General features: G+C 39.0%; 1 protein-coding gene across 2 annotated transcripts in view; it reads right to left on the bottom strand.

Annotated features, from left to right (window-relative positions):
- The window catches only part of VPS8 (VPS8 subunit of CORVET complex), a 166,390-nt gene that overhangs the window by 16,348 nt on the left and 126,080 nt on the right, over positions 1-23,962 (bottom strand). Inside the window, exons 38-43 of one of the 2 annotated variants that reach the window (XM_085883776.1) lie at positions 20,357-20,448; positions 20,063-20,141; positions 16,468-16,550; positions 15,219-15,299; positions 14,635-14,810; positions 1,436-1,598 (exon numbers count right to left, since the gene is read on the bottom strand). In XM_085883776.1, coding sequence (XP_085739902.1) covers positions 1,436-1,598; positions 14,635-14,810; positions 15,219-15,299; positions 16,468-16,550; positions 20,063-20,141; positions 20,357-20,448 — 674 coding nt within the window. The remainder of the gene's footprint in view (positions 1-1,435; positions 1,599-14,634; positions 14,811-15,218; positions 15,300-16,467; positions 16,551-20,062; positions 20,142-20,356; positions 20,449-23,962) is intronic. The other variant, XM_085883777.1, reaches the window with a different exon arrangement.

The following is a 23,962-nucleotide window of genomic DNA, read 5'->3' as shown; positions in this document are numbered from 1 at the left end:
TTCTCAATACAATTACAATTTAAATTTTCGATCCATACAAAGTGTTTTGCATCTGGCCTTTCTCGGCGGCAGATTCCTCTGTATTGGGTGTCACGTGAGAATGGCATCTCTATTCGTTTATCTCACAAGTGTCTGTATAAAGCGTCTATATTCGTTTATCTCACGAGTGTTTGTTATAAGCGTCTGTTTTAGTTTACCTCACATGTGTTTGTATTTTGTTCTGTTCATGGTGGAGCATTAATTAACCTCCGCCATCGAAGATTGATGGAGGTTACTGTTTTCACCCCTTTCTGTTTATTTGTTTGTGAACAGTATTACGGAAAAACTCCTCGACAGATTTCGACGAAACTTGGTGGGGGGGTTAGGTCTGGTCCAAGGATCATGCCATTAGATTTTGGACTTGGTCTAAAATCCAATATGGCCGCTATGGTGGTCAATTTGAAAAAATATTTGAATTTTTTTTCATTTCTACAAGTTTAAAGTGATTTCCAACCCCCCCCCCCCCCCAAAAAAAAAGTTAGAGAAAAAAAATTTTTGCAACTTTTTTTCACAAAATTTCGATTTCTTTTTTTTGCATTTCTGCATGTTTTAAGTGATTTCCAACAAAACAAAACATGCCACAATTATAATTACGGCTGATTTTGGAACTTCAGGTGGATATACCCATGTAAAATCAATTTCTGTCTCAAGGAATCTCGTTATGACGAATGAATTCAGTATGTAAAAGTTAAAAGTAAAAGGGAAAGTTGCAAACTATAATTCTGTGAGCGCTGTTGACGTCAAATTGAATGAATAGGATATCAGGTTCACTTGAGTGACCTAGCAATATTGGCGGCGGAGGTTTTGCACTCTACCGAGTACTCCCCCTCTCGTTTGTGATTGGAATGATGCTTTTTGGAATGAAATTATAGAGTATATAACCCTAACTATAACAACCCTAACGCTAACCCTAACAGCCCTCCCCCCCCCTCCGAGTTTGACCCTGCTGAAGCTTGTTATCCTGACAGCAACTTAAAGCAGTGCAAAAGGAACATGTAAGTCAGGAAATTGGCAAAGCACTTGGTTGATAAAACCACAGTACAATCCTCCCCACTGAGGATTATTGGCTGACTGCAACTAAGTCTTAAACCATGTTGAAAACACGGACTATAACTGGTGTGGAAAGAACACCAATGAAGAGGAAATATGGGTTTCAAACTGCGAGACCGAATGCTGGTGAAATGTCTGGCATGTTTGAAATGCAGTTCTTTATTCCGATAGATACATTCAAAGCACACACACATTTGTGGTGGACCTCATGCAGAATAACAGGAAAAGAGGAAAGGAGTCCTCCATTCAAACCAACGCTCCAAATCAGGATTCCATCTGCAACTGCAACAGAACCTCCCAGTTGCAAATTTACCTTTTTGCCACCAACAAAGCATGTTGATCGTACCTGAGCGAGGTGGGTGTCGGATTTTTGCTTAGAACCAGCCTGACTTGCATGGCACAAGTAACAGTTCATAGAGAAAATGGAGGTGAGGTGAGCTCCTGGGGGATAACTTCCTGCCCGCATAGCTCCTGCTAGGCAGTCTGAATGGTAGCCATGTCCACATCTGCTGGGGACAAGTGATAGTAGAGGACCTTTAAGATAGTGATTGAAGACATCTACAACATATAGCTAAAGTTAAAATGTTACTGTTGCAAATGTTTAATTGAAAAGTATTCTGAACAAGCATTGGCCAATTTTCAGAAAACACCCACACTGCTGTAACATGGCAATAAAAAAAATTAATGGAAGCACAGAGCCACAACAAGGCTCCTTTTGGTTTCAATAGCTATGGGCTATAAATTTACTGTCCTCAAGACCATCTCTATCCCCTTAATCAAACCAGAATTCACCAATATTTACACAAAAGAGTCATAAAATTAAAGGATATAGCAAAATAATAGAAAATGGTTTTCAACAAAAAGGGCTTTAATCGGGCCTTATCAATTCCGCTCATTTTTGACTTTAATCAAAACTCAATGAAGAATGAAGCATGCATTACAGGAAGGAGAAAGTATAAAAATATCCCCCTTCCGCCACACGGTGGGGGATAAAAACTGAAAATGGAAAATATTGCAAAACTTTGGTAATGAGCCATGTCTGTCTGTGTGTGTTTGTTTGTTTGTTTGTGTCGTGAGTTGATGATAAATGGGGCTTCTGGGACACCCACTCAAATGAATGGGGAAAAAGGGAAAAACTTTCTGACTCAAGCCCCAAAAGCCCAAAATAGGAGACTGATTTTCTCCCCACCTATCCCCTTCCCTCCCATACAAGCAAATGTAAAATTGAGACTATGAAAGATTGAGACTTACTGATTAAAGCACTTCTTCCCTTTTATATTTTCATTCCACTCAAAGAGCGAACCAACAAATATTTGCCCATGTTCTACTTTAGGGAATAACTTAATTTTCTTATAACATTCATTTCCATTGAGTATATTCACAAAGAATAACTTGGAACTTAGTTCTTGGTATAAGTGTCTTTGTTGAGCAGAAATGAAATGATAAACTTCTCTTAATGCTCTTGTCTGACGACCTCCTGAGCCACATATCATTTTGAGATTGTAGTAAATTGTTTTTCCATTGTTCAATTGATAACCATCAAAGTTTTCAGTCCATTCAAGGACATTAATTTTTTTCTTTACATCCTCCAACTCAATTATAATTAAATTTATCTGCTTATTTGTTTTATCGACTTTTACCCCGGTTATTTCTTCAATAAGACTTATTTGATATTTCTCACATTATTTATGTTTCCCATTTAAATACCAAGGTTGATTACATCTCCACTCTTTGGTTTGGTTATTGCTTGGTTCTATCATTTATAAATCAATAAAAAGATGGCGGTAGCCTGTTAAAATTCCCAACCCAATATCTTAACACTTATACTTATAACTATAAGGGAGACTATTGATTCCATTCTCTAAAATATATCTTTTATCATCAAAAGCTCCTTATGCTTTCATATTTATCTCTTCTGTATATAATAATTGATGTTTATAACTTCTTATTGTATTCATTTTTCTGTACTCTTTCTTCTTTAAGGTTAAACAGTTGTAATATTGTTTAAAGTTTATTGTTTCCTTAATTATATTTTTCTTTATTGCCTTTAGCTTCTTATCGCAACTTTCAATGTTATTATTATCATTTTCAGAAAATTCTTTAAGGTTAAACAGTTGTAATAATGTTTAAAGTTTATTGTTTCCTTGATTATATTTTTCTTTATCCCTTTCGCTTCTTATCACACCTTTCAATGTTATTATTATCAATATATATAAAAGCATAAGACTTTGATGTCAATCCTATAAATTCACTCATGACCTTCCCACCCAATTCATCTTTAAACTTACCAAGAACCTTTTTATTCTTTGATGAAAACAACACATCACCTGACTTATAATTACTTGTATCATCTATCTATAATTCCAGCAGTGTGTGTGTGTGTGTGTGTGTGTGTGTGTGTGTGTGTGTGTGTGTGTGTGTGTGTGTGTGTGTGTGTGTGACCGCTGTTTCTCGACAACCACTGGTCCGATCTAATTGAAACTTGCCAGGTATATTGCTGGAGCCCTGTGGATGTGCCTTTTCAAGGTTTGATATTAATCGGACAAGTGCTTCCCAAGTTATGGCCATTTACTTATCAACCAATGAAAGGACACATTGTGTCGGCGTTGCTGCGTAGGCCGGTGCGCGGCCGGCCGACGATGACGTCACTTGCCGGTTACGATGGGGATCGGTGCCTTAGTTACCGTGGCGTAGGAGTGGCAATGGTCAATGGCAGCGAATGTCATGGCAAGCAAAGACAGGGAGGTAAACTTGATTTTAATTAACTGTGTGTGTGTAAGTATCACAGCAGGTGTTACTTCAATGCAAGCGATAATTCGTGGAATGCATGTGAACATTCCGTATGGGCACGCACCACTTCCGGATAGTGATGACTTAATGTATCTCTATATTAATACTAAAAAAGTAAAATGACCATTTTTACAGCTATTTTTCCCTGCTGTGCAGGGGTTGGGCTTTTTCTTGAGGCAATGTTTTATAGCTGGATGCCCTTCCTGACGTCAACCCTGGTCACCTTTTACGACACACAGGGATATGGTACACCTATTCTAACCGGGGCATACACTGGGACCAGTACACTGGTACTCATTTCGCCGACCTCAGAAGGATGACAGGCTGAGTCAACCCCCTGGTGTTAATTCAGCAGCCAACGGGGCTTGAACTCAGGACCCTGGGATTCCAAGCCACCACCCTAACCACTCAGCCAACACCAGGCTTCTATATATTAATACTGAAGGACCAATTTTGTGATCCTCCTCGCGGTCACGTCACGTTTTTCTCGGTACTGTGACCTGGACTGAAAGAAACTTCGTACCTGTAAGAGTGCATCGCACATAGTGGCAATAGTTAACCTTCAACTCTGAAGCATTAGAATAAATAGAAATATTTCAATATCATCACATGGAAACTGTGTAGTTCCTGAAATCGTCCACCGGAGGGCACATTTTTCAACTTTTAACAGTAAAGTGTTAGGAGAATAAATATAAATATATCAGTCATCACACAGAAACGGTGTAGTTCCTGAAATCGTCCACCGGAGGGCACATTTTTCAAATTTGAACAGTAAAGTTTTATTAGAATCTATATATTAATACTGAAGGACCAATTTTTTGCTCCTCCTAGCGGTCGCGTCACGTTTTTCTCGGTACTGTGACCTGGACTGAAAGAAACTTCATACCTGTAAGAGTGCATCGCACATAGTGGCAATAGTCAAACTTCAACTCTGAAGCATCTATATATTAATACTGAAGGACCAATTTTGTGCTCCTCCTAGTGGTCGCGTCACGTTTTTCTCGCTACTGTGACCTGAGAAGTTTTGACACGGTGTACGTCAAAGTAGACACATGCACAAATCAGGGGACTTCTTCACAAGGAGTAGTGTACACCAAAAATGTCATGTACAAGGACGTTTTGTAGGCCTTATTAGGTAAGGCCATGGAGTACATCCACTGGGATCCGATCTTACAAGAGCCGCCACTGGTTGCCATATTGGGCTCATGTAACGGAATCCGTCTGTGACAGGGTTTCGGGTAGTTCCAATAATTTCTCGATTTCTTATGCGCATTTATATATTTATGCGCATAACTATAAACAAAATGCCCCAATCCAGTCATCGTTTAAGAGAGTGAAGGAACGGCCTGTGTGGTTGTTTGAAAGTTTTTTGGGGGGGGGGGGCGGGGGGTGTGCACGTACAGGCACGCACGTACGGGCACGCACGTATGGGCACGCACGTACGGGCACATGAGAGCGAGGGAACGGCCTTTGTGGTTGTTGTTTCTGGATCGCGATTTGAATTTTTTTTGGTTTGCACGTATGGCCACGCACGTACGGGCATGTGAGAGCGAAGGAACGGCCTGTGTGGTTGTTTCTGGCTCGCGGTTTGGAATTTTTTTTTATTTTTTTTTGCACGTACGGGCACGTACTAGTATATATCAACATTATCAATCATATCCTCATGTACATCACTTGTCTTAATTTCTAATATAAAACTATCTGTATCCATACATAACAATGACACATTATCCTTATACTTTGATTTTAAATTATTATAGTAATAGTCATACATTAACGACTTTGACAAGTCAAGAATTGATGTTCCCATATAAATAGGTTTATCCATTTCAATACTCTCTTTTTTCAAATGAATAGCACAAAAGTTCTCTGGAAACACCTATGCTTGCTCAAAACTTGGTCTATTAATTAACTTTGAAGCCTGTTTCCAAGATGGAGCAAGTCTTATGTTTTGTCGATTCCTAACATTTTCCATAGTCTTTCCAAATACAGCATTATTCATTGATTTATAAAAGTCCTTCTCAAAATCTGTTTTTGTTTCTGTTCTCCTATTTGTATTAAACTCAATATACTTCTTTAACCAATGACTTTGTTTAAATTTAAAAATCCGATGAATTTTTCTCACTCTCAACCCAGCAGATAAATATTGTCTCAAGTTCCTTTGATGCAAAACATAACTTTCTTTATCATTTAATATCGTAAGTAGTTTTTCTGTAGATTTACCTTTTATATTAAATGACTGTTGGTAATCACTTAACCATTCTTTTCTTGGACTTTCTTTATCAGGGGCATAAGGTAGGTATTTATGTTTGTGATGAAGTTCTTCTGGATATTTTAAATCAACCTCAAAATAAAATCCAACTTTAGCTTCATGAAATTATTTTTGAGAGGAGATAACAATATCAAGTAAAACTTTTTCATAATGTTTTTCTTTAACCCATTTAAGTTTTCCATAAGGTAAAGATTGAGACAGAGCCCACCCATACAAATTGTTAGCATCATAATACATCAGGTAAGAGTTGTCCTCATTCTTATTATAATCAGGAAGATATTTGTTATTTACTTGAGCATATCTCTTGGAACACACTTGAGATATTCCTCCTCTTTCAGCCTTCTCTATCATTAAAAGCACAAGTACATGCCCGTAAAAAAAAATATATATATATATATATATATATGTATATAAATAAATATTCAAACCACGAGCAATAAACAACAACCACACAGACCGTTTCTTCGTTCTCGCGTGCCCGTACGTGCGTGGTCCGGAAATTCGCATATTATTCGCAGTTACGATTATTCGCAATTTAGTTTTAATACCCAATTATTCAATTAGCGTCAACGTATTTTACCTTTTCGCAATGTCGTGGCAAGGAAAAACAAAAAGAGAAGAGACGAGAGAGAGAAAAAAAATTTACTTCCTGGTTCGGAGCATACCAGCACTCTGATGTTACTGAAATTTATGCACCGTCTAATAAAAAAACGATCATAACTTGGGGCATTGTGCTCATCTATAAATGCGCATAAGAAATCGAGAAATTATTAGAATACACAAATTCATCATTATCCGGAAGCCCGTACGTTGTAACCTGTAATGGGGAACGCGGCTGAGCTTCCCTTCCCCATCGGCCACGCCCAAGCAACGTGCCTTGTCATTGCTTTGGTAAATAAATGGCCATAACTTGGGAACCACTTGTCCGATTAATATCAAACCTTGTAAAGGCACATACTCAGGTCCCCAGCAATATACCTGGCAAGTTTCAATTACATTGGACCAGTGGTTGTCGAGAAACAGCGGTCACACACACACACACACACACACACACACACACACACACACACACACACACACACACACACACACACACACACACACACACACACACACACACACACACACACACACACACACACACACACACACACACACATATTGCTGGAATTATAGATAGATATCGAAATCACTGATTAATTCCAAATTCTGTTTTGTCATTTTTAACGTAGCACTCCAAGCCAAACCCGGGGCTGTGTAATAGTGAGCGGGGTCCAATCCATAAGAATTATTATTTTGACAGACTGTTCTAAAAGTTTCAAACACATCAGTCAATAACAATACATCAGTTTTAAGATACAAATCATGATATTCTCCAAGATTCTTTATCTTAAACTCTCCCAAACCTTTTTAGCTTTTGTATAATCTGTATCGAAGATATGAGTTTTATTTAACTTTCCATAGAAACTTTCCCTTGAAGGAAGTTGTGTTTCTTTAAACTTCTCAAATGAATCCATGTAGTCATACGGATATATTCCCTTTTGTGATAAGAGATCAATCTCTTCTTGATTTGAGAAATGCGATTTAAGATTCGGTAAGTATTTAAGTATTTGATGCTAAGTGAGATAATGGATTTGCCATAAACTTGTATGTGTCAAGAAATCTGATATGGGTTATGGGGGATGTATGAATTGTTTTTGTGAATGAGATGTATTTTTGATCTGTGTTAGGAATGGCAGAAATATCTCCAGATGTCTTTGAAAGTTCATTTATAAATAGATGCGTGTCATAGTGAGTGTTGTTGTGAAGAAAGACAGGAATAAAGTTTGGGGGCTTGTAATTAAGATTACAACGGGAATTAGCTGGACCTCTACATTTTCCAGTAAGATGACAATGATCCCTAACTTTGACCTCTCCCTCAATTTTCTCCTCACAAATATGACAGATACTGTTCTTTATAAATTCTGTTTTCTCTCCCTTTGTTAATGACATTGGTTTATAGGTTTTAACCATTATTTCTATAAGTCTGATGCAGTCTTTTTCCAATCGTCTTTCAAACTCCTCTGAGGCATCTTCTCCTCTATAAAGTTTTAACTTTTTGTATTCATCACCAACAGATGATTTGATATAATCACAGAAACCACAAGGAGTACGTTTTTGATATTTATTTGTGTACGATTTATTTGGATTTGGAGAAACAGTATCTATCTTTTCTAGGATACTTTCAAAATCAGCATATATCACAAATGGATGTTTTATAGATTTGTTAAAATCTTTGTATGATATGTTTGAACCTGCTTTTGGTAAATTGATTACGGTTGATTTATGATTACTGCAATATTTTGAATGTTGATTTAATCATTCTTTTGTGTGAAAGGAGTTGAGACATCTCTTACAAGGATACGTTTTACATTTTCTCTTGTATAGTTGTGATTTGGTAAATCTTGATAAATTTTTGATGAAAGCATAATGTGATTTTTCCTTTGAAGTAAAGTGGAGAAGGTCAATGTGTGTTTCATCATTTTTATCGTTGTTTGAAAATTTTAATATCTCAACTTTGTATCCGTTAATCCATATACATCAACAGATAGATTATTCATTTTCTCAAATTTAGGAATATCTCTCAATGACATTGGAAACTTTAAATCTTTAGCATTTAATGTATTCTTGTATTTCTTATAACGTTCAACCCTCTCAGGATTCCATTGTGGAGGATGTAAGTGAGCAAGAACAGACCATAGAAAACATTCATTATCTTTGTTTTGAATATTAGCAACCGCTTTGTAAAGTTTTATCTCTTTTGGTAAATCAATATAAGAAGAAGCTTGAAGAGGATCTGATTTTAAGATGTGTATAACTAAAAAGATTATTTTTGAAAGAGCAAATCCACGACTTACTACAGCGTTATCAACATCTTGTTGATGTCTCTGCAGTTCATCGTAAACATCACATCTTACAAAATCTTGAAATGATGAGATAAAGTGAGGGCTTGTTCTCATATAGGGAGTAGTTTCATCGCCTTGTCTTCCCATATTCAATTTTACTCCCATATAAAACTTTAAAGTTTTCATTTCACTGAATGTGTTTTTAATTGTACTTTCAATACTTTGTTTAACGATATCAACAGCTTCCATGATTGAAGATGGTCCAGGGTCTTGAAAGCGAAACAATCTTATTTTTATATGTCCTTTAAATGCCCCATCAGTGTTTTCAATGAAGAATTTAGTGGCACCTTCCCTTTCTTCATTGTTCTTGTGTTTGCGTGATTGAAGGTGTTTTTTATAATTTTTTTTTTAAAGAATATCATTATCACATCTGTCACAATGATTTGTTTCTTGGTCAAGTGGAGATATTTGTCTGAAAAGATTGAATGTGTGTTTGTTGGTTTGAAGGTGTTTTCTTATAACATTTATAATCATGATTACAAACATTGCAGTATGTTGTATTCACCATATTTATAGAACAAAACTTTGCTTAAAATAAAATTTTCTTGATGAAAATTCCGTTTAATTTGTAGATGAATCTGTGCTTAAAACCATTTTATCCTCCAACTTTTTTCACTTAATAAATACAATGTATCAAGACACAAAAGACAAGTTTCAATCAATCTCTTCAGTTGTAAAAGATACTGAGAAATATGTCGAGGATGTAAAATTGAATAAAGATAAATATAACAACGATTGGATAAAAACAATTATGGTGAATAATATGAGTTCTTCAATTTCCTTCAGTGGAAGGGCTTTTAGTATATCTGAAAGAACATCAATTAAAGTAGCTCCAACAAAAGTTTCTCCTCTCCTGGCAATATATTCAAAACTAGAAAAAGCAATGAAACAAGAAAAAGTATCAAAAAAGTAAAACCTTATGGATGAAGCTTGAGAAAGAAAAGATAAAACCATCTGTTATATGCAAGGAGAAATTAGTATTTTTTTCAACAACCCTAAAGATGTAAATCCTGATGAAATAAAGGATGTTAATATATCAGGTGAAATGACATTTCATTCAATAGTAGTTCAGGATCATTTTGAAATCACCTTTAATATAAAAAATGTTGTTGAATCTGTTAATGAAAAAAGTATATAGATACAGATGGTAATGTTTTTTCTTCGAATTAAATATGAGTCATTATTCAACTGAAGATATTGAAGATTATGAGAGTGATGACAGTTATGATACTGATAGTTTGTGTTCAAACGATAGTTGAGGCCTTGTCACACCTTGACGTTTTAGCCAGCGTATAGCAAGGTATCAAAATGTATGTAAAACGCAGGCGTACGCTGAACTATTGATGTTTTTTTCCCAGTTTTGGACGTATTGATAACGAGTTGGACGTATGCACAACGTATTAGTAATGTACACAGAACGTTTCAATAACATATAGATAACTTATATCAACGAATGCTGAGCATGTTGTCAGCGTTCACAACCTTTGCCCAACGATAGTCTAACTTATGCATAGTGTGGCAGCGTATCGCCGACGATCACGTGGCATCGCTTATTAAAAGGCTGCGGCTCGACGATTGAAATTATAACTGCACTAGACATCGAAGTGTCAAGCCGCTGTAAAACCTGACGTTTTAGCCAGCGTATGCCGACGTATGAAAAATTTGCCGAATACGCTGGCACACGTCGAATACGTCATGGGTAAGTTTTGCATACGTTAAGAGCACGCTGAAGCATGCTGGCATACTTCATAGTACGCCGAGTACGTCGACAAATTTTCAGCATGTTGAAAATTTTTCGACGTATGCCAGCGTATGACACGTTCCTCATACGGTGGCATAATTTGTGGGCACGTTACGCGATCGTTCACACACGTTACTTGTAAGTTACTCATAAGTCATAACAATTGTTTTTATGAAGCATCAGCCATTTTCAACCAGTTGATGAACATGAAAATAAGTAATAAATTTCGATACAAAGACATTTTATCCCATATTAAATAACATGAAAAACACAATCCTTAGATTTAATTTCACAACAAGCAACCACACATCTTCATTTCCATACCCACTACAACTTGACGCAACAAAAGAATATGAGGCATCTTTATTGTCCATGGAAACTTATAATACCTTGTTTAATATCACCGAGAAAAATGACAAGTTTAGTTATATAATCCAGGAAGTGGATACAAAATGATAACAGTTTCACCTGGAGCACATGAGATTTCTCAAATATCTTCTGAAATAGCTCGCCTTATGAAAGAACAGGGTGATGAACCAAAAAATATTGTTATAGATATTCAAAATCAACGATTAAACTTAAAAATAACTACAAGGTTGATTTCACAATTGATAATTCATTTAGAGAGTTATTGGGTTTCTCCTCAAAAAAGATTGAAACTAATGAGACGTTTTACAGTGATAATGTCATTCAAATATCCTGAGGAATAAATTCGGTATTAATTCACTGTGATTTGATTGATGGTGCTTATCATGATGGAATAAGAACAAATACAATATCTTCATTCAGTGCATACTCAACCCCAATTGGTTATAAATTCAATATGGAACCCAAAAACGTGGTTTATCTACCTGTGTCAGGAAAAACCATATACAGAGTAAAGTTTAGGATAACCGACCAAGATAATCACATGATTTCTTTTCATGGAGAAATTATATCCATCAGAATTTCCCTTCATGAAGTTTTCCAATAAATAAATACGATGGTTATTGTGAGCAAACACGAGTTGGGAAAATATAAAATAATTACAGGGGATGGGATGTTCCTTTTCCCATACTACAAGGGTGAAGGTATGTATCTTGGTGGAGAATACTATAAACCTAAGAGACAAAGGGGTGTAGGACATCATTTTAGAAAAAAAAGGAGATGGGATAATTCATACTCTAATGGGTATAGGTTCAACTATTCTTAAACATAAAGACCTAATTGGTTCAACTGCTTCTGCTGTGGGAAATGTAGCAGGTGCTAGAAAGAGTATAAAAGATGCCCAAAAGGAATCTCATAAATGACAAGCAATAAAAGAAATTGAGAAAGGCAAAACTCAGTTGTTTCCCCAAGAACGACAGAAAATAATTAAAATACTTGGGTCAGGGTTTCAAAAGTTTTAACATCTTTTTTCCTAAATAAATACAAGTATGGAAGCAATTGATAGTATCTATGATTTGGATGATACCATTGTCATCTCACACTCCACTAAAAAAGAAGACTACCCCAAGGTAAATGCAATAACTGGAACAGACTGGAATACAAATGGAACAAAAAGTTTTGAAATAAATAATCAACAAACTTATTTGAATCTCGCCGAAAGTTTCTTGTTGTGTAAATTTACATTCCCTAAGGCTGCGACTAACACAAATGCTGCACCCGTAAATGATTTCTTCTGGAAAATGTTTGATAGTGTTCGCTTGTACATTGGAACACAAGAAGTTGAAGCAGTTGATTATGTCTCGACTCCATCTGAAATGATGAAATTTACACTATATTCATTTTGTGATAGAATGGGAAAGGGAGCTCTCGAAGGTTTTATTCCTGATATGTCAACGGGAACAAACACAGACCCTGGATATAGTCAAAGGAAAGGAATGTATAATGATGATACAAAAGCAGGTAATAGTTTTACTGTGGCAGTTCCTCTTAAAGGTATATTTGGATTTTGTGATCATGATAAAGTTCTGTATGGTCTTAAAATTAGATTTCAACTGCAAAGGAATGATAATGAAAATAGATTACTTTTTGGTGTGGCTAATGCTTTTGCTGCTCAGAATAAATTTGTTATTGATGGAATTAGTTGGTATATTAGTGAATATACTCCTAATCTTAAAACAGAAGAGATGTTGAATAGAAGACTTAACTCAAAGAAACCACTCAATGTATCATACCTTAAAAGAAGATGCCAACACGTTAAACTGAACCAAACCAGTTATACGTGGAATTTGGGTGTTCTGGAAGGAAAGCCACGATATCTGTGGCTTATTTTAAACAAACCAGATGGTGATACTGCTACTGATAAGAATAATGCATTGAGTGATAATGCCAAGGTGAAACAACTTCGCGTTTCTCCAGATGGAACATTTTATCCAAGAGATAGAGTGGAAATTAATTGGGAAAAAAATGATTATGCTGAAACATACAAGTCTTACCAAAAGTTGTGTGATAGTAATGGAAATAAAGAACCCATTTTGGAAATGACAGCATTTAAAAGTTTGTATACAATCTATGCGTTTTACCTGAGTGCTCAAAAGGAAACTATAAAGTCTAATCGAGTGGTTACTTCCATATACATTGGAAGAGAAGAGAGTGAAGTAGTTGATACATATTGTTTGCTTTTGGAAGAAACAGAATTACAAATTAATCTATCTATAATTCCAGGTGTGTGTGTGTGTGTGTGTGTGTGTGTGTGTGTGTGTGTGTGTGTGTGTGTGTGTGTGTATGTGTGTGTGTGTGTGTGTGTGTGTGTGTGTGTGTGTGTGTGTGTGTGTGTGTGTGTGTGTGTGTGTGTGTGTGTGTGTGTGTGGCACCAGTCTGATAAGTAGAATTGTTAAGTGCATTTTCCTTGTACATTGCAAATCGCCTGCATATTTGGATAACCCTGCTCTGTATCTCCCTCCCGATTATTGCAATAAACCCCTGTTAAATGTACCAGTTCATTTTCTGTGCTTTCTCCCATTGACCCAGCACGGTGCGCATTGAGAATTAGTGAGGCCGTTCGTGCCGTAAATTGTTCATTTGGACTGACGGATCTTGTTAATCCCCGCTTGGTTTACACCCGGATCGGGCTCGGTAAACGGTCCATTCCGCCCGAGGCCTGTCGAGGGTGTGGTTTTCCCCAGTAGTTAGACGACGTGGGTACTGAAGTATATTGAAATTAGGCAATTAACCCTACCCCACGCCATCAAAATATCGGTGACCACGGTCCACTCAGGGACCCGTGACCTTTCGGACTTATCCGAGAGTCACGACCTAAATTCTGGGTGTTCCGTGGGAGACGACTCCACTGCTCCACCTCGTGGTCGTTTATCGCCACCGAACCCCGGCCCACAACAATTTATATATACATTCTTACATACATACATACATGCATTCTTCTATGAATGAAAAGGGAACAAACATTATAAATATACGTGGAAAAATTATGGACCACACCTGGGTTCGATTCCAGTATTTTTTCCAAATTTATTTATAATGTTTGTTCCCTTTTCATTCACATATATATATATATATATATATATATATATATATATATATATATATATATATATATATATATATTTCCACACATACATAACAGTTTGTACATGGATAGGTACATGGGCACACATGGCGAAACTGTAAACGCCAACTTTCGACATTGGTTATCCCTGCACAGAGGGCAGAATCTTCCAGTAATAATTTTTTGTTTTTTCCCCATAGATTAGCCATCGCAGCAAAGATTGGTATTCCCGTCAGCGAAGTGACGGCACTTATATGCTGGTAATTATATAAATGAAGCGGAGTATTTTTGGGGACTTTATTCTTACCCAAAAACAAGCAGCTTCCGGTCTCCAGTAGGCCCGTGACGTTGGCGAAAAGCTTGGCCACACAAACCACAGGCTTCACCCCGAGGATGCAAGCCACGTGCCGCCGCACCACGAAGCTGGGACAATGCCCAGTGCAAGTCATGGCGGATTAGATCTGTAGTTGTACTCAGAAGGGTCTACAGTTACAAAAATAAGTGCAATCATTAAATAATAACACGTAACAATAATATTTACATCTGCAATGATCTGTTTAGCCTGTTTAGTTGACTTATTTGCTATCGTGAGCTGAACTTATGGCTCATGATGCTATGAACACATATTCTAATACCATGTTCTGTCCAATGTATACTCACGTCCAGGTAAATTAATGTAAAAGTACAACTGGCATCTACGAATATCTTTGTCCTGTATGCAATTTATATACAAGCTCCACCACAAGTGCTATATCAATGTTAAAAAAACACACCTTAAATAAAATTTTCTCCAGTGTTTAAATCAGATTTTAATAAAACAGGGTGAAAACTCAATAGATCAATATAAATACATTATCAAAATACTCTTCAACCCCAATGCCCCATTATTACCTTTTCATAGTTGAAAGTATCCAGCATTGTGAGCATGAGGTCTTTCACCTCACCAAACTTACTTGCACTGTAAGCTGGGTCCTGTTAACCAACACAAAGTACAATTTATCATCTCAAAACTCGACTCTTCTCAGATATTTCACAATATTATCTTCAGACTTTCATTCAAAGAAATCAGGCCTTCTTGACTTACTTATATCAAAGGAATAGCACCTTGAATTCCTGTCAAATCATCCTATTGTTGTATTCAGAGTTACAGTGCTGGGAAATTCTCTCCGAGATATTTTATTAATGGCTGTATCAGGGATGATGAATCCATACAAGCTGATACCTCATTAAATGCATGTTACATGACTGGCTCATTTGAATATATAAAATGTGCAGCGTCATGAAGAAAAAATTGTGATCCATTGAACGGTGGCATCAAAAATACGTTTGTCGTTTCTTGCCTTTAAAATTAAAGTTGATGATATTTCCCACATTGTGACTCAGATTAATAAAGTTTTATGAACAAAGAAACATAATGTAAACTTATTTCCATCTTAAAAAAAAACAAAAAAACATTTATCCATAACAAGGACACAGTAAAAATGATACATCATGCCTCGATAATGAGAGCAAAAGCAACAGGGATCAAGCATCAGCAGCTATATTCATTTCACTTCATAAACATTGAGAAAAAGTAATTTCAAAGCCCATTAAATGTGGAATAAGAAGAAACATGAGATGGACGTTTTTGAAGTGAAAACAATTTCAAAGCTCAATTTCTTATTTTTCTTTCATACCCAGTAATAGTTAGGGAAGTAATTTGTAATTTGACCAGGACGCCGGCGATAGCTCGCCTACTCTTCATGAAGGACACTGTGGGATCTTTAACATCCACCAACTAATGCCGGCAGATGAGATGCCCAGTTTAACATCCATCCGAGGGATGGCACATGCATTGTTGCGCGAGACACCAGGATGACAGTTTGAATCTGGGTCAAGATTGGAACCAAGGTGAGACAGCTTGGAGGCACGTGTACGTACCTCGAAGATACCCTCCCAGCCCGTCTGATGTCTTTAACATGGTTTTCATGAGACAACAAAGAAAATGGTTCGAGTAATTCATTTTACTCCATTAAATCTTTAAATCGCAAATGATTTTTAACTCCCCAGCGGGGATTACTGTGTAATCATTTGAAGTGGGAAGATAAGGGGGAGTGTTGTTGGGACTAGGAACACACAGGAATACAGTCATGTGAGATACCTGGAGAAGTCTCAGCAGAATGGACGGGATGGCGATAAAACCAGCCATACTGTTTATGACTTCACGAGTAAGTCCTTTCAGCTCTGTAATGTCGAAAAATATGCATGTGTTGGTCATCCATTTGCACTATCTCACTGCCATATAATAAATGATTACATTTAATAATTTACTCTTCTCACAAGAATATAATGATGATGCTATACAGTGATGTGTTAAGTACAGTATTGTCAGTTGCAGGTCAACATGAAATGTTACCAGCCCATGATCCTTGCACTACAAGCTGGGCCTCTGGGGTTCTGGGTAGGGCCTCAGATGCCGGAGGTTAAGAGAGGGTCTCTCCTGTATTCTCAGCCATTTCTGACTATAAAAAGCCTTTTAATCATGGAAACATTGCAATACTTTTAAGCATAATGTAATAGATTAAAAAAAAAAAAATCACCATAACATTAATTAATAACATGTCTTGGGTTAGTGTGAATCCATATGAATTGGGATTATAATCGTCCATCTGTTTGTTTGTTTGTGTTGATAAACTTTTGATAAACCCTTGATGATGTTCGATAAATCCTTGATGATGGGTTAAACTCCTGATAACATTACTCCTTAGCTAGCTTTGGTGTACTCCTGACAATGTCAACAGTTTTTAGTCAGCCCGTGCGCCCCAACAGTGCAGCATGCAGCTGAGTTCTGAATGCAGTCTAAAACCATGCTGGTCATAACGAAAAACATTTCACAATTTAACCCTAATCAGGGATACGATAAATAGCACTGGAAATCTAGCAGGCAGATGGACACGCTCACCTTAAGAAGTAACTATCTATAATAACAAATGCGTGTGTGTGTGTGTGTCAGTGTGTCTCCACCATAACTCCAAAACCATGAAACCGAGTGGCAGAAACTTTGCATGCGTACTAAAGGAACTCCACAGGAGTGCATGAATGAAAATTGGGTGTTTGGTTTAATTTAAACACCCCTTTTGAAGATAATTAACGGCCTTATTTAATTATCTTTTCTCAAGGCTCATCCTTGGGTCACCTCAATGGGGTCTGAATTCGGCTTTTTTTTTGGCCTGCTCAACCTTACATTGAATTGGAACAGGCCACACCGGTTTAACGATAAACTTTTTTATTTCCTCACTTTCCTTGCTCATATCATCAAATGCCTGCTCATCATAGCTCCGCATCGCTGGATACATTGCAATGCTTATAAATGCCTGGAGATGCCAGTATTCATGGCTTTACTTCATTTACACACATACCATAACCTCCAGAATCTCCTAATGTGAGCCGAATTTCATAATTCAAACTGCAGATCTGACCTTGGCAGCAGCTCCAACTGCTAAAAATTAAATAATTATTTTAAAAAGTTCATCCATCTATATTTCCAGCAGTGTGTGTGTGTGTGTGTGTGTGTGTGTGTGTGTGTGTGTGTGTGTGTGTGTGTGTGTGTGTGTGTGCGTGTGCGTGTGACCGCTGTTTCTCGACAACCACTGGTCCGATCTAATTGAAACTTGCCAAGAATATTGCTGGGGCCCTGAGTATGTGCCTTTTCAAGGTTTGATATTAATCGGACAAGTGGTTCCCAAGTTATGGCCATTTATTTACCAAAGCAATGACAGGACACGTTGCTGCGTAGGCGTGGCCGATGGGGAAAGGGCGCCATTTAGTTACCAATGACAGGACACGTTGATGCGTAGGCGTGGCCATTGGGGAAGAGATCCTCAGCCACGTTCCCCATTACGGGTTACAATGTACAGACTTCCGGATAGTGATGACTTACTGTATTATAATAATTTATCGATTTCTTATGCGCATTTTAGATAAACACAATGCCCCAATCCAGTCATCGTTTACGAGAGCAAAGGAACGGCCTGTGTGGTTGTTTGAAAGTTTTTTTTTTTGCACATCCGGCCACGCACGTATGGGCACGCGAGAGCGAAGGAACGGCCTGTGAGGTTGTTTGAAAGTTTTTTTTGTGTGTTTTTTTTTTTTTGCACGTACAGCCACGCACGTACGGGCACACACTCGTTTGTACAATTTGGACATTGTTTCACATTCTGGGTCTCTCCGAGTGGTGTTCAGTTGGACCGATCGGTGTTCGCTAATCACTTGCCAAGCCTGCCGTTCGTTATCAACCATTTCGTTGGAGTGCTAGCTTGAATGCTCAAGTCACTTGGTGAGCGCTCTATAAGCTGCTTGGTTGTTCATTTACGATACAAGGCAAAAGTACCCGCACTCCCTCTGCACAACATAATCAAAAACACATCGATCAACCACCTGCCTGTGTTGTGCTATGTGTTGTCATGTGGTGCCAAGTCTGCTATTCCTTATCAACGGATAGATGGTGAGGATGGATGGATGGAAGGGATGTATGGAGGGAATGGATAGATAGATAGATAGATAGAGAATGAATGGATGGACAAAACCGATGTTTGTAAGCCATGGCAAGACAGTAGACGTCGGTGTAAATGACTTCTTTTTTAAAATCACAGCTGTTGTCGTTTTTGAAAATAAAATTACAAATTGACATTCAAGACAATGTTAGGTGATAATGTAAATGAAGTACGGATATTAACGTGTGTTCCAGTGTGACCACTCCTTGGCTTTTTTCATAAGATCTTGGCTTTTCGTTGTTCACCTTGGCGTCTTGGTTTTCTATTATCGCTTTTCTGAAACCTTGTGAATTCTTGGCTTTTTTCATTGGCTCACCTTGGCATTTATGAAAATGAGGAATGGTCACACTGGTGTGTTCCACTGTCTTCGTTAAATCTGACAAAAGTTTAAAATGTAACCTTCAACTCAGAGTGGTCATGCTTCTTCTTCTTATTATTATTCTTCTTCGTGCATATGGTAGCTTGGCTGCTGGGTGCCAATAGTGTACAGCCTTTTTGACTGCTGGTTGCATCATTGGTTGGAGGGTTGGCTATGCCACTGATGCAGTGCCCCTATTACCAGTACACTAGTACTCATTTCACCAACCTCAGAAGGATGACAGGCTGAGTCAACCCCACCTGGTGTTAATTCAGCAGCCAGCAGGGCTTGAACTCAGGACCCTAAGATCCCAAGCTTGCCACCCAAACCATTAAGCTAACACCAGGCATAACTGTCATATGATAATACTATAATTATCTTAAAACCCACATTGCAAAATCCAATTGGTGTTTCTGAACTGTACAGCTCTGGAATACAGTCAAATGTTATCTTTAAACCAAAGAGTGGAGAAACAATCAAATGGAAGTTTTTTTTTTTTTGATCAATGATGGTTTATGGAAATCATAAGGTAAGCAGGAATAGATGACAAGTGGGGAAACGGCAGAGAAAATGAAGTGGAGAACGTAAGGAGTATCAGGGCGAGGGGGTTTGGGGTCACACAAACAAAATAATTAAAATAAAATATAGAAAAATGTCAATCGGCCACTACATAAACTTTTTCAAACACCACAATCACCACCATTGTGGATTTCCATTCTGTGAAGGCCTGAAGAGTAAAATTTAACCTCATTGGGATGAAATACAATTCAAACAGCCAAGTGTTTAAGTGGAGTCCTATTAACGGTGGTACTGAATAAGTATGTGGTTCTACAAAGTATACTTACCCTCAACCTGTGCAGAAAATTTTGGGCCCAATTTCCGCTGCTGTGCCAACATCACCTCGAGCAATGGGAACCACAAGCCCTAAAGAAAGAAAATGAATTTCCTCATTTTTAACAAGTTCGTACCACCGACCTCCCAGATTCAGAGTCGATGCTTGAACTATTAGACCACTGAGTCTAGTTATGCAATGCTTAACACTATTTTACGGCCTCCTTGAGTCGAAAGCCACAACAAGGTTTCACTTAAAGCATTTGAAAACTAAATGGTGATGTACAAGTCTCAAAGAAATACCATACCTCTCGTTCCCGTTCTTCCAGCTTCCCTGAGTTCCGTTGGCAAAGTCCCACTACATCCATCAATGTAGACTCCACATTGCTGAGGCTCTGGCCTGGTAAAACAGAGCAAAGTACTTGTGTTATCTGATTTCCCAACAATACCATCAAGTGGTGATTTCAACAACGACAACCCAACAATGGGCACTCCTGATAACAGTATGTCGACGCAGATCTTCATGCTGAATCACAAACGTGTTCATACATCTCTTAATAAATATGAGAAAAAAAATTATGTTTAAAATTGTGGATCACATGCTTGCATCACCAATTGTTACAGCCTTTGAGTAGTGGTGGGAGTGGGGGAATTGGTTGGGGTGGGGTTATTATAGTGCTGGAGTGGTAGTTATTCCAGAACTTTGCAAATGCACAAAGCTGTCAAAAAATGACGCCGAAGCAAATGCAAGTAGATTCACATAACTTTTCACAACTGCTCAAATCTCCACTTTGCATTTTATCAAATTTCACGACTTTAACTACAACTTAACCATATGGCTTTATTATAAGCTTGCACATCATTTCACAGATCAGTAATACTCACAGCCGTTGAAGAAAAGTTCGCAAACATTATTGTTGTGTGAATTAGTATCAAAGTTTATGAAAAGAGAATGTGATTCTAATGTTCTATGAAGTTGAATAAGCATTGAATTAGTGCATAAAAATGTGTCCAATTGATAGACTATGATTACATGGTGTACATCACACAGGCATGATTGCCCAATGGATAGTTTGTGGGATGTGAAAAGTGATTGCAGTACCAATTGGAAAGAGGAAATGACACCGATGTGGATGTTTTTGTCCTAAAATGACAGATATGAAAATGTATGATTTCTTTTTTTTTTTAATGTTGATATATCTGAACTTGTCCAATACCATACACCCACCCACCCCCCTCCCCACCCCCCGCTCTCTCGTACAACTTGTCAACTCATACCACCCCCATCCCCGCCTGCACTCACACAGCTCAGCCCACACCAGAGTTCACTCACGCAACTCGACCCCCCTTCCCCACCATCCCTCTCCCTTGCGCCGAAGCTCGCTCATGTGGCTCTGCTTCCCCCACGCTTGCGTTCGTTTACACAACTCCGCCTCCCCCATGCCAAAGCTCATTCACACAATTCCACATCCCCCACGCCCGACCTTGCTCACACAACTCTGCCTCTCACACGCCCGAGAAATTCCGCCTCTCCCACACCTGAGCTCACTCACGCAACTCCGCCTCCCCTGCACCTGACCTCGGTCATGCAAACTCGGTCCAGTCCGCCACGCCTGAGCTTGCTCATGCAACTTGTCCCTCACCTGTGCTCACAAACATCTCCACTCCCGCTCGCTCACATCCTCACCCCACCTGAACTCGCTGTAACCCTAATTCCTGCCTGCACATACCACACCCTTAGTACTGCCATTCTCCTCTCCAGACTCCCTCCATAAATGTAACCCATTATTAACTACACACCTTTCACACTCCATTACCTCCTGCAAAGTAGCAATCCATTATTTCTATCTATCTCAATCTTCAGGTGTACCATTTCTACAAACTTCCGACAGCAAAGACGACCCCATGTCTCCATTATCCCAGACACTGGCCGCATCAAATTTTTATCACACTCTACGTAATAGTCCTCGACTCTCCTTGTTCCAAAATTGACTCACTCTCTATCGATTCGTGTCACAACCATCTTCACATTACCTTTCTTTACCTGCAGTACTCACTGACCAATCCAACCCCAGAAAAGACAAACATACTGTTTCAATTGTCACAAAATGACTGGACTTCAAAACACTTCTAAATAGAATCAATGGAATCAACTCCTCATCTGCTACTAATACTACTGGAACCTAAAGTAATATCAAATACACCATATCTCAAGCACTGAATTCACCATCCTGGGGTGTGTTATGTTAGCAAGCGGCTTGCTATGGCTTGCTTACGCTTGCCAAACCAGCTATTACAATGCACAGCACCATGTCGATACTGTTGCGGGGCCGGGCGTCTGCGACGAGCACGGCCACCAGATGGAGCAGGAGAGTCGGCTCCACCGATCACCCGGAATTTATAGGTCGTCACCCCCGGATAACTCCGGAGCCGACGGGTCCCTTATCGGACAGAAGTTCGCCAATAGGTCAACCATGTGGGGTAGGGTCGATTGCCAATTTCAATTTACCTAAATACCCACGTCGTCCAACTACCGGGGAAATTCACCCTTGACGATGCTCGTACGGAACGAAACGCTAGCGTACTCGAACCGTGTGCAACCCGAGCGGACAGTCACCGAGCTTTTGTCGGTCCAAATGTCCCTTTACAGCGGCAACATCCTGGCTAATTCTCCAACACACACCGTGTTAAACCAATAAAAGAAACACAAAAACGAACTGATACATTTAACACATGGGTTTATTTATAATAGGTGGGGAAGGAGGGGAGCACGTAAGAAGCAGAGTTATCACGACTAATAGAAATTAAATGCAAATAATGTACAAGGCACTTAGCAGTTGCTACTGAAAGATGGGCCCACACACAGATACAGACCCCAATGGTCTTTATTGAAGGCCTCCAGCTCAAGGACAGGTGAGCTAGAGACCAGAGCCTGCACTTAGACCTGTCCACCTCATGTGGTCTTCGACGGTCTGGCTCTTTGGGACTCGAACCCGCAGCAACGATGCCACTCCAAGCACCAGGGACGGAGGATAAACGTCGGACGCCAGGTGGACGAGACGAGAGACGACCGAACACTGCCAAGCCGACCAGACCAGACGAGTCGATCTCCGGCACCTCAAACCCGATCGCTGCCAAGCTGACCAGACCAGACGAGTCGATCTTCGGCACCTCAAACCCGATCGCCCAACCCTGACGCTCACGCTCTTTCCAAGGCCCTGGCGTTCCTTATATTGTATTTCTCCTGCGGCTGGGGTGTCGTGGGAAGGATCTCCGTCTGAGGTTCGTGAGAAAGTCGATGTCTGAGACGTCTCACGCCTCCCATTAGTCGGGGGGAACGTTCCATCTCTCTGGGGCGGAGTCGGAGCTCTGCTGGCCGAGGATACTCAGCCCACGTACGTGGTCGAACGCACATAGACAATGGCGTCGGTGTGAGGAAGCGAGGTGAAGGCATGTTGTTGTCATAAGGGGTGTAAAAATCCTAACTATTAAAATAACTCCACAGCGCACGTACATTTAAATTCCCATTAGACAAGGGAAAAGGGAGCTAACTGGCAACACGTACTTACTGATACAACTAATCTATAGGACCTGTATGTTGTGTGCTCATGGCTTCCAGATTCGCAACAATACGACTTAGTAAAGCTCATGCACATCCAATTGTTATGAATACACCCGGACCCCGACATTCGCGGTTCCAACATCCGCGGGCTCCGCGTATTTGCAGTTCTAAAACATATCTTCCACGACCCACACACAAAGCAGCTGGATGTACGTACGCAAAAAACATCTTCCACAATCCGCGAACATGACCTGCTTCTTGTACGTGTGTTGTAGCTTCGTGGGATAAACATCGTTTCACGGGATGTCTCACTAGTGTAACACGTCATTCCCCACGAGTTACTTTCGGAATG

The sequence above is a fragment of the Eptatretus burgeri genome, chromosome 6 (genome assembly GCF_056783735.1).
Source record: "Eptatretus burgeri isolate ZD-2024b chromosome 6, Ebu_testis_v1, whole genome shotgun sequence".
Taxonomy (NCBI): Eukaryota; Metazoa; Chordata; class Myxini; order Myxiniformes; family Myxinidae; genus Eptatretus; species Eptatretus burgeri.
The sequence above is the reverse complement of the archived record's forward strand: the minus strand, read 5'-3'. Positions and strand labels throughout refer to the sequence as shown.